General features: G+C 41.2%; 1 protein-coding gene across 1 annotated transcript in view; it reads right to left on the bottom strand.

Annotated features, from left to right (window-relative positions):
• Positions 1-268: 268 nt before the first annotated feature.
• Positions 269-12,339, bottom strand: part of Oprm1 (opioid receptor mu 1) — a 55,830-nt gene continuing 43,759 nt past the window's right edge. Inside the window, exon 4 of the mRNA XM_058583188.1 lies at positions 269-730. Coding sequence (XP_058439171.1) covers positions 692-730 — 39 coding nt within the window. The 3' untranslated portion in view covers positions 269-691. The remainder of the gene's footprint in view (positions 731-12,339) is intronic.

Genomic DNA, 12,339 nt, shown 5'->3' with positions numbered 1-12,339 from the left:
CAGCGAGCGAACACCGACAGCCCAAGGAACTGTCACCTCCTGTGACTCTCAGGAGGTGCTTGCCCTGTGGGAGATCAACCCTTCTGCAGCTGGTCTGAGCTTTTCTGTTCATCTCTTGCCTTTCCATTACTGTCTCTTAGACCACAGGAAACCAAGACATGGAAGTGGAAATGGTGTCTTAACCAGACGGCAATTTTAAGGTGAACATTGGGGTCACAAATAGATTACCTCACAAAAGATTAGAGAGACTGGGACTTTCCACCAGACGTGCGTGGTCAGAGGTAGCGTTTACTTTATGTGTTACTGTGGTGGATTTAACAATTGGTGGTTTTTCTTTGACCAGGTCATAAATATTTGCTGGCAACAGAATAGTAAGTACAGAAGGGTCACCATCAACGATGACCCCAATTCACATACCGCGGCAGACTGTGGTCCCCTTGGGAGACTTCCTTGTGATTATGTACACAAGCCAGGATCATGGGTGTGATGTACCCTTTTCCTTTCGAGGGCTTGATAGAGTTTGCATGTCCCTATAAGGTGCAGAGTGGGGAAGCCAGAGAGGACAGACTGGATGACTCGGAAGCAGGCGCTTGCCTAGGAATCTCAGGCTCCTGTGCATCTCACAGTGACTCGTTTCCACATAGATAGAGGCTTCTAAGCTCAGGGAGGGTCTGAATGGTGTGAGACTCCATTAGGGCAGAGGAGGGGTTTCTGCTTCCAGATTTTCTAGCTGAAAGGAGAGAAAAAGCAAAGACCGTGAGCACTTTAGATTTGTTGTAGCACATGTTAATTGAGCATCTTCTGTATGTAAGAACTGCATTGAGGGCCCTTATGTATACTTTCACCTGGAACCCTCGGATTTTTCCTAAATGTCAAGACATCAATTAATCCTTTCAGTCATTAGGAATACCTCTTGGGTCAGTATGAATATGCTTTAGCATTTGTGTGTGCAACTGAAGAAGAACTTATGCTGGCTATCACAGGGCTATTAAGGATGGTTTCCTTGAGAGAATACCTATTAAGCCAAACACATTTTCTCCCTCTATTCTTTACTTTCTTCCTCTTTTCTTATCTTCAAATCATTTATGACCTGGCCAAAATTTTTAAAGGAAAATCAAACCCTTTCTTTGCAATGCTTTTAGGATTTTTATTTTTATTTTTATTTCTAAATAAAATGTTCTCAAAATTAATGGATTTTTCCTTTGAATAACTGATTCAAAGTGCATCTGCTCCCCATCTTTACAGTAAAGCCAGTGTATATGTGGAGAATGACATCTGTTCAAGCACAAGAACATGTGGTTTGATCTTTAAAAAACAGGAGAGAAACACTGTGGAAATGAAATGTCTTGCAATTAGCAAATAATTGTTGACACCACTATACTGTAATTTTGGTGAGAAGAAAAGGAGATGTTTGCACAGTAAGCAAAAAGGATGCAAGATTATTATTTTTTAAGCTTTATTTTCATAGATTTCAAGTTTTAGTAAATGTGCAAAAGAATTCTGTGGTGCAAAGAACACTTTTCTATCTGATGTCCTGATTCATCTACTATGAACGTTCACTTAACTGTTGGCTTTCTCTTTCACTGCCCCCCCCCAATTGATACCAAGGTGACTCTTTACCTCTAAATATTCCAGTGTATATTCCTGAGAATAAGGAAGATTGGATCACTATCACATCAGGAGAGGAAGGCCACCAAGAGCCGGCACTGTCTCTGTACACACTTAATGACTATGTCCCAAAGCCTGTGACACTGGCCATCTTCGCAGCTAGGACACATCCAGGGAGCACAGCACTGACCCCCATGAGAGTGCTTGGTCCTGGAGAAGGCTTCTTAGGCTTCTTTATTGCTCCCCCAGGTGCTGTGACTTTGGCTTTGGGTCTCTCAACTGTGACAGAGCCACACTGCCCTGGGGTTGCAGGCGTCAGGGGAACTGGCACCACTATGCTGATGCTTCCCTTGCTCACTCTGCTGCCATGAACAGTCATTTGTCTTCCTGCTACAGTCTCCAGAGTTGCAACAAGGCACCCTGCTCATTGCTTGGTCATGTCCTTTAGAGTCTTGTTACTTTTTGCCATCTCTTGAGAGCCTGGGATTTTTCCCAAAGTGGCATAAAGTTCAGGATGCCAAGGTAGGTAACCCCTCTTTGGAAGAAAAAAGGCAGAGACGTTGGAAACTCCCTGGGGCTGCTAGCAATTGTTATTGCCCAAATGGTACAGAAGCAGGCTGGAGATGACCCACCTCTGTCCTACGTGTGAATGAGCACAAGTTGGAGGCTCCATGGATGGGACTGGAGGTGAGGGATGACATTTAATCAGCTGCCCTGGTGGCACATGCTCTCCTGTGGGACGATACTCACGGAGCATTCTGGGCCCCATCAGAGAGGAAAGCATAATTGTGCCAAGTTTTTTTCGCAACCAAGAATATCTGGAGGGCATTATGTCCCACAGAGCACATCCATTATGAGCGGGGAAGGAGGAAAGTGCAGGGGTGCTGTCCTCAACACTGAAGAGCTGTCAGAAACTGGGCTGTGGTGGTGGTGTGCAGAAGGAGCGAGAAGGTGGTGCTTCTTGGGTCAACAGTAGCACCCAGGCTGTGCCGTGGGGGACCCTGTGCCTTAAACCACTGTATAGATTCGTCTATGAGACAGATTCATGCCTCAGGTGGTGTCTGCTCTTGTAAATGTCTGTTTTAATGACTACATATGGCCAACCCAGGAGGCTTTCTTGAAGTCAGTGAGTTGCACGAAACACCACAGAGAGAGCAATTCAAAGCCTGAGGATGCCACTACGAGAGATTCTGTCTGTCCTGGCCACCAAGATCCAGGCCACAAAGACCCCTCACCAAGAGCATGACTGCTGAGGATTCAAGACTGCCCTCCTCTCTGCAAGCGGAAGACCCCCCTGCCTTTGTGGCTGCAAATCCTGGACTGGGAGCTCCGCTGACTCAGGACCACTGACGGCCAGGAGAGGGGCAGGCTGCAACCCAGGCAACATCTCTGCCGCCCAAACAAAGCTCAGGATGCAAAAGCCTAGTCCCCAAAGGCCCCAATCACAGGACAGTGTGGATATGCGTATATCCACAGGTAGGGCTTCCCAGGGAAGAGACTGACAGTTGATCTCCAAGGGAAAAAAAAAATAAGCATCAGGTTTCAGGCTATGGTGAGTCCTGCAAATGTGGTGTGTTCACAGATGAAATCACCTGCTTCTGTAGAACCGGATTCCTCTGAGATTAATCTCCTTCTAATGGAGGCACTAGGAAGTCACTGGGCACTTCACTCTGCTCCCCCAGAGGCTCACTGCCTGACTCTGCAGAGATAGGGGCCTGATATCATGGGAGGGCACAATGGAGGTAGGGGTGGGGTGAAAGTGAACTTTTTATGTCTCTTTTGTTTGTTTGGGTAGTAGGGATTGAACCCAGGGTCACTTAACCACTGAGCTACATCCCCAGCCCTTTCCATTTGGTATTTTGAGATGAGGTCTTGCTAAGTTGCTTAGGCCTCACTAAATTGCTGAGGCTGGCTTTGAACTCATGCTCCTCCTGCCTTAGCCTCCCCAGTTACTGGGATTACAGGCGTGCACCACCATGCCTGGCTTATATCTCTTTTCAATATTCCTGGTCAGACACTAGGTTCTGTTGAGGGGCCAGGGCCATGCATTTAACCGTCCAGATTAGAAATGGAATAAAACAGGGAAGGAAGTAACTGTGATCATTGTGCAGGACTGATTGGACCCCTGTGACACACTGCTTTTGCTGTTTCCATGGCTGACTGTATAATTGGTACCGGTAATTTATGTGCTTGGTCTGTGAATGCTTATGATGTCCAGGGGATTTTTTTCATGTTTTTCAAGAGCCACTTGTAGACAGATGATAGTGGGACATGTGCACGACAGGTCACAGCTTGGCTTTCGGCTCCCTTCCATGTTTTAAAAAGAAACAATTTAGAATTCTAAATTCTAAGAGGAAAGGCAACCACAGCCTCGATTAAGGACTTCAGTGCAATAAGACCTAATGAAAAAAAATGCAGTGTCTCTTACAATGGCCCTGTGTGGCCAATAACAAAAGCTGATGGGACCTGGAGGCTTATGATGCATGATTGTCAACTGGATTCACATTATAGTTCTGGCTGTTGCAGACGGTGGCCTGCAGTACTGGGTGTTCGGACACCGTGATTGCAATGAACCTATTGCTCAAGATGACACCCGCCTGGACACAGGTCAGGTCATTTTGCTCATTCTTTTTTACTTGAAGATAAAGACCCTTCTCCTGGTTGAGCCTCCAAAAATACGATGCCATGCTGCTGAAGAACTACTTGAATTCTCCGGCTATTTGCTACTAAGGGATGTTTCAAAACACAGGCCAAGTCTCTTTTTTCTGCAGGTGAGTTGGTCCTACTGAGTGAAAATATTATATTGAGAGGCCACAATAAACAGTAGATGCTAGATCACATGAAGTCCCAGAAAGTCTCATTAAATCTGACAAAAACACAGGAGTCAGCCATCAGAGTCAAAAGTCTTAAAAACAATGTGGTCTGATCCCAGAGACAGTTAAGAAAATGTTCTTTGCCCTGTGGTTCACCACTGTCAGACTGGAAGCCTGGTACTCAGTTGGCCTACTGAGGTATCAGAGACAATCTGTGATTTATCTAGTATCCATTTTGTTGAGTTGTATGTATAAGTTGATGGAAAATTAGTCAAATTTGACTGGGGACCTACATAGCAGATGACATGGAATCAGGGGACAGTAGACCAACCCTGTGGCCCTTCTGGGAAGGAAGTCAGCTTCCATCTGGATGTATCCCTAGAATTCCAGACTGGATTCCTCTTCAGTACCACTGCCCAATTCATTGAGGGAAGGAATACATTAGACTCCCAAAGTGTGGGAGAACAGAAGAATTAACATTTCTTTTTGCTCTTGAATTCCTGTCCCTCAGTCTGGAAAGACTATCACATGGTCCACCAGAGATAAGCAGCGGTCTGACAGTCCAACTGTGCCACCATTGGATTTATCACCTCCATCCATCTCCTGTGGGAGAAGCTCATGTCGGCCGCTTGGTCCTGAATTATTCTACCATACCTGATGTTATCAAAAGCAATTCCTGAAGATGAATCTCTCTTGTACATGTAGAAACACTCAGAGGTAACTTTGTGCTAATTAAGCTCATACAAATTTATGTGCTTCCCCTGACACCTGAGCACCTGGGGATTATGCCATGTATGGCTGTCCAGGCTACAGGTACTTGGTGACTCTGCCAATCTGATTTAGCAGAACTAATGTAATGGCTATCTGAATCACCTTAATCAATAAATTCTGGGAAGGAGTAACTTGTCTCCTTTATGCTTCTATGTGGGAGAGAAAGTGCCACAAGATATCCCTTCAAGGGGGCTGATTTTTGGCTCATCTTTGACTCCTTGCAATTATTGGCACTATTCCTTGGGTCATATTCCCTCCTTTGGGCCCCAGGTAAAGAGGGATGTTCTACTTGAAGGACACAGTTTTCTGTTTCCATACAGCAGTGTGAGTTACCTGTTACCTGGTCTCAGAGAACACATTATAGAGACAGATCAAAAATCTCTGTTTACGTCTAATCATGATAACCAATGAGATGGAACCAACCTAGAAATCAACAAGTCTGTCTGAACTCCCTGATTGTAGATGGATCGTTGATTGGCCTTAGATTACATCCTGAGCAGCAGGGAGGGTATGTATCTGTCTCAACTGGATGAATACCAACAGTGTGGTGGCTCTATCCATGAGTACCCTAAGGAAGGAAGCTACATGATTGTCTGAAATAAGACTTATTAGTCTTTTCTGGGACTTACTCACTTGATCCTAGAATACTGGAGTTCATGATTAAGTTTGATATTTCAGATTGACCTCATCCTGTGGATGGGATTCTGTTGATAGTAACCTTAATCCACTATTGGTTTAAAAAAAAAAGAAGGAAGAGATTTGGTCCTAGTGTTCATATGTTTAAAATAAACTGCTTATTGGGTAGCCAAATCATATGAATATTTAAATTCAACTACTCATATGCTGGGCTGACAGGTGAACTACTGGGAGACATAGTCCCCTGAGCATGGGATGCTGATCCTCTGACCCAGAATTGTTTCTACAGCTGGTCACGTAGTCAGTTTAGAACCTTCACTCCCTGCCTGGCCACATGAAGATGATCATGACCCACTGTGACCCTCACTTATGAGGGAGGAGGGTTTGCTTACTGCCCACTGCAAAGGCACTGACCCTCAGGTCTGGGCTCCGCAGAGGCTGTGCGATGCACTGTGTGCAGCAGCGATCTGTCTGATGCGTCGCACAGTGAGACGTGCCGGCAAGGAAGCTGGCATCACCATACTAATGTGCCTGCTGTTTGTTGTGCTGAAATAAACTCTTCTCTCTGGTCCACTGAGTCAGATTGTCTATTTTTTGGTCACCCATGGAGTAGTGACAAGCCAATCTGCTTGCTTGCTAAAATAATACTCCCTTTGGAGTCATGGAACTCTCTTCCATTTTCTAAGGCTGGGTTTCTTTCCCCAAAATAATCACAGTGCAGTCACACATTTCGGTGGATTTGACATTTGACATTAGATACCATACTTAGTGCATTGGATACATAGATATAATATGATTTCCTACCAACAGTTTTCCATTTTTTTTCAGCAGTTTTTTTAACTATAATTTTTTTTTTGCCCAGAAAGTCAACAAGCAAATCCTTTTGGGCTATCTTTTGGTCTATTAAAAAAATAAAATGCTTGAAAAGCTTTTATGCTTCAAACTGAAGCTGATCTAAGGTACTTTTAGTTTCTGTCCACACAAAGATTGATGTGTTCCTTCAGTTTCAAAGCTAGAGAAAATTTTTAAGAGATTATATTTTTTAACTTCATCAATCTATGGAAAAGACAAAAACCTGGAGAGAAGAAGTGACGTGCCCAAGGGCATTGGGTGAAAAAAGCCAGCTTAACATTATTATTTTGCAGTGACTTTCCTGAACTTCCGTTTTTTTTTTTTTCTTCCTTGATTGTGATGCCATCCAAATTTGCAATTGAAGCCAATCACAGAATTGGGTACTGTTGAAGCTGATCAGAATTTCAGCCAGTAATAGGCTTCAAAAATCTTATTCATTACAGAAACCAAAAACCAAAAACAACAACAACAACAAAAATAACCCAAATAACCAGAAAAACCCAGCAGAGCTTCACAAGAACCCCTTAGAATTGCTGACTCAGGGTAAAGATCTCTGAGTAGCTATGTAAGAGGGATCTCAGCCCTTCTTTCAAGCTCCATCATCTGAAGCAGACATATTGGGATCCTGAGCAGAAGAGTAGGACTTCAGTTAAGGAGAACTCAGGAGATGTGGAATAATTGATATCCATCCAGACTGGATTTGCCATATGCTTTCTCTTGCTTTTAATATGGACTTGTTGTGTTCAGTATAATAAATATTTTCTCTTGTAAAATAAAGATTTGGTGATTATTTTTGTGGTCCACTACAGAAACTGGCCTTCATAGTCTGAATGGAGCAATCAATCAATCCCAAATTATGGTCCTAATTCTTGGGCACTCAAAAGAAGCTAAGAAAATCCTACTTAGGAAGAGCTCCTTTAAGCTGCCCCTGGCATGGGATGCCAGACTCCCACAGGGGGTCATCATTATGGTTGGCACCAGAACACAGGTTCCCTGACTTCAAATCTTGTGTTATTTCACAAAAAAATATTATAATATTCAACCTTTGGTATGCTTCTGACAGTTTACTATAGAAGCCTTTTCAAATAAATGTTTCCTCCAAAGACATTTTATTCAAAACAAAAGAATATGTCAGTTCTAATGCTTACCCTTAGCAATGTGTAATTTAATTCAATAAAAACATATCCCAAAGCTATATAGACTCTTTCCCTTATAATTATAGCCAGAAAGTGGCAAGCTTCAAAACAAAGCAAGAGTGAAAACCCAAACAAAATACAGCCTTCTCTATTTTCAGAGAAATGACTTTTTAGTATTTTGTTTGTATAATGAAGTAGGCAGACCACTTATTTTACATGAGTGGGAATAAGAGCTCAACAGTTGAATTTAGGATTCTTGTCAATGTCATTAGACACTGAACTTTGAATAGATTATTCATAGCTAACTGGGAGTGATGGTCTACAGTAGATTTTTCTAAATGGCTTAGAGAAATAATTCTGTGAGATGGTGTAAGGTGTTCTGTGGAAATCTGGACCTTAATTTGAGAAACTTGGCTTAAAAATGAAATACACACACACACACACACATACAGAGAGAGAGAGAGAGAGAGAGAGAGAGAGAGAGAGAGAGAGAAACAATTTAAAACCCTTAGAACGCTAATACACAGTAACAATCCCCATAACTAAAATAAAAGCAACCTTCTCTGCGTTTTTCTTCAGGATCATTCTCCATGGACTACCTTACATTTCACTATAGTCATGATCTGCAAGAACCCAGCGGAACTAGTAAACCTGAAAACCTTAAAAACCTTAATTTGGAGAATCATTCCCTCTGATTTCTTAATTGCCAAATCTTAATACCTGACCTCTCTCTCAATGCCCCGTTGATACAGGCAAAATGCTGATGTCTGAATGTTAGAAACTTCTAGTAACAAGGAACTATCTATATTTCAAAGTAAGAAAAGGAAGTCCTTTCTGAACACAACGAATCATATACATTAGATAAGTTTATCTTTCTGTGTGTCAATCACACCACAATAAAGTGGTTTTAAAAAAAGAAAAGTTATTTTGGGTTGTATTGAAATATCTTTCCCTGTAATTTCTACCCTTTGGCTTTAATTAGTGGGGTTATGTTGGAAAGGGCAACATAACTGTTTACGTTCCTGTAAGTGTGTGATGACTCTCTGGTCCTCCGGGAGTCTCTGTTTCCTAGGTAGCCAGTGCAGTTCTAGTAATTCCCTTGGCCACCTCGTTTACTCATCTCTGAGCACAGTTTAATTTGATTACCTCATTCCTGAAGTGCAAGATTGGTCTGAGTGAGGCTAATATCTGATATATTCTAGACACTGAAGTTCTGTTAAAATAATCAATAATTCCAAAGGTTTGCAAGGCCTACAGCATTCTGTTGTCCATGAAGTAAAATAACCACGTTTTTTTTTTAAAAAAAATCTGTTATCACTCATATTCTATGCTTCTATAGGTGAATTTTTGGATTAAAATATTTCTCTAATAATACATTTTTAGTTTTGCCTTATTTTCTAGTATGGTTGGCTCCCTTTTCCTATTATCTGGGTTATTTCGCACTCCTCCATTGATAGAGACTTAGGGCAAGAGTCAGTTAAGTTTATAAACCTGCCTCATTGTACCACTACATGCAGATCATGACTAAAGACAGCACAATCTCATGGAAATTAACGAGAGCAAATCTCGTGTTGCAGACACTATTGATATTGATGCTACCTGGTCTCCCTGGTCAGGGATTCTATATGAAAATAAAATTTGTTTTGCCATAACTAATCTGATCTTGCCCTTAGAGGCTGCTGGCTTCCTTTCTGGGTGCTCTTGGAATAGTTTAATCATTGGATCTGGGTTTGAGGGCAATGCACACAAAGCTAGCTGTTTTGTGGTCTTCAGTTGCTACAATGTTCCCATTAATATTGGGGCTCTATTTCTTTGGGGAGCTTTCCAGGGCTCCTCTCATTCTTTGCTTCAGAGATTCTGATTTGTGTTTCATTAACTATGTTTCATCCACAAATTCTCTAATGTTTTAATATTGCAGGAGATTTGACCTCATTCAGGGCCTCCCAGGGTTCTCTAGCAATATCTTCACCTTTATTGGCCTTTAATTCTTTCTTAATAATGTTTCAAGCTGAAGATCATCTTCTCTGAGAGAAAAACCTAAAGTAACACATGGGTGGAGGAACTGTGTCTTCCTTCAGCTTGTCTTCCATGAATCCTGAGCCTTTTCCCACGCAACTGGGGAGCATGCCCAGGAAGGCTTTCTTTGGAGAGATCAGTGTGATGTCTCAGAGGAGGGTTCAGCTAAAATCAGGCCACCTGAAGTCTAGTTCCAGCTCTCCCAGGCACGGATTTGATGGCATCACGACTAATTTGGACCTTGATGCTTTTCCATCTGTTCAATGGTTGATCAGGTTGTATCCATGGTTCTCCCTGGGTCCCCTCATGTCCAGGAGACAGTAGACATTTTGGCTGACACAACTAAGGATGGGTGGATACTACTGGCATTTAGTGGGTAGAGGCCAGGGATGCTGCTGGACTTCCTGCAATGTATATCTGCCAAAAATGTCACTATGCTGAGGTTGAGAAGGCTTGGCTTACACCACCAATTGGCTTATTATTTCATTTCTTCGAAATATTCTTTACAAGAGATACAATTCAGTTATGGGAAAAAGGGAAGGGAAGAGGTGAGAATAGTAACACCTTGCCAAGTGGCTTGGCATAGTAGCAGCCAGTTACCTGGCCTTTGCCTGATCATCAGATGCCAAGCTCACATCAAGCCTAAGCTCTGGCCACTGTAGTCATCACCATTCTTACAGGTGGGGAAATTAAAACACAGAACATTTCAGAAAACTGCCCAGGGATACTCAGAAGATCAGTGGCAAAGTTTGGGTAAACTGAGCCATCTAAATTATTTTCGAGATTTTATACGATTCATGTATGTTATTCCTTATCTAATGGTAAAGTTTCCTTTTCCTGATTAAATTTTTAAATTAAATTTACATGCACCAGAGTATATGTAAAATCTAATTATCTGTTTTTTTTTTCTTTAGTTGCAAAAGTTTTCTTAAACTCAATTTGGTGTCTTTGGAAAAACTTCATTATCATTTTTTTATGTTTAGAGAAAAAGGCACATATTGAAAGTGTGTTTCTGGGCTACAGTTTCCCCATTTGTGAGAAGAGGTCTGGACAAGATGGGCTATACCATTTTTTTTTCAGTGCCAGTGTCTAAGCAATGTGACTATTTTTGCATCTGCTTGACAAATCCAGTTGCATTTTTGTCATTTAGATGTTGCTATTTACTTATCCTATAGCCATTTAAAAATATATTTGTCTCACTGGATTTCTGAGGCAATCAGAAAAATGTCTAGTTGGTGAAGAGCATGCAAGCCCTACAGCTACCCTCATTTGCAACAGTGTGAAATCCTGTGAAACACCGACTCTTCCATTTCCAAAGAGTAGCTCAAAGAAAGTTTTTTTTTTTTTAATGTTGATCCTTTGAATCTGAATAAGTCTATATTTAGTTATATTGAGGGATTTTTGATCATAAAGCTGTCTTAGCTGATGTGACAGAGAAACAGGAAGAACAGCAAGAGTAAGATATTCTTGCTTAGTTGTAAATTATAAGATGGGTTCAATAGGTGATTTTATTGTCAAATATATGGTAGTCACGTTCCACTCTATATCCACTATTTAATGCATTTTCTTGTTGTCAAAAGTTTAAAAACTATTTCAAGTTTTCTTGGCTGAAGTATTCTTATTTCATAACGTCATCTTCCATAGACTTTGCTTTTCTCACACATGTCTTAGAGGTACCCATTTCATCACAATAAGAAATCATCTATTCCTTCTCTTTAAAGGACTTGGGCATATCAATGGGGACTCTGGATTATACAAGTAATCTCATAAACATGTCTTCTTATTAAATTTTAAGACTTGATAATATTAAAAAGTAGAAACAATCCAGCTTGGATTTATTAGATTATTTTATATTTCTAGTATTCCTGAGACTTTTGGTTTCTGTCTGGAAAGCATAGCAGGGAGAAGTAGCTGGTTTCAGACACAAAATACTGGCAGGTTAGCTCTTTCCCTTTCTCCCTCTCTCTTTCTTTTTCTTTCATTCTTCCTTCCTCCCATCTTTTACTCATATAAATGACCCAGATTGTTCCTCTACATATTTATTCTTGGACTGAAAGGAACATTATTTCAAAATGTGATGAAACTTTCAGCTTCTATTTATTTGAGATTTAATGATTTTATGAAGCCAATTTATCTGGCTTATTATTTATTTGCCTGTGTTCCTAGTACGTTCAGGAGCTGTAGAAAGAAAAAAAAATGTTCCATTTTCTTGGTTTATAAACAGTAAAGCAATAAGCACCACATTAACTTCATACTTATCTACCATCCAGGTAAGGTTAATGCTCATGGATACTCACTCCCTGAGCCCACATCACGGGCAATGGGGGGACCAGACTCATGTGGGAGACAACGCGAGACCTTATGACTTCCACATATCATGAAAATAATTCATGTTTTGAAAAAGTACTGTTTAAATTATTTAGTACTTGAAATGAATCTTGTTTCTAGCCTCTCTCACCCCACATACACACATTATATAAATACATATACATGCATACACACACGTA

This window comes from Marmota monax, unplaced genomic scaffold (genome assembly GCF_021218885.2).
Source record: "Marmota monax isolate L192 unplaced genomic scaffold, Marmota_monax_Labrador192_F-V1.1 WCK01_AAM20220418_F8-fsc00164, whole genome shotgun sequence".
Lineage (NCBI taxonomy): Eukaryota > Metazoa > Chordata > Mammalia > Rodentia > Sciuridae > Marmota > Marmota monax.
The sequence above is the reverse complement of the archived record's forward strand: the minus strand, read 5'-3'. Positions and strand labels throughout refer to the sequence as shown.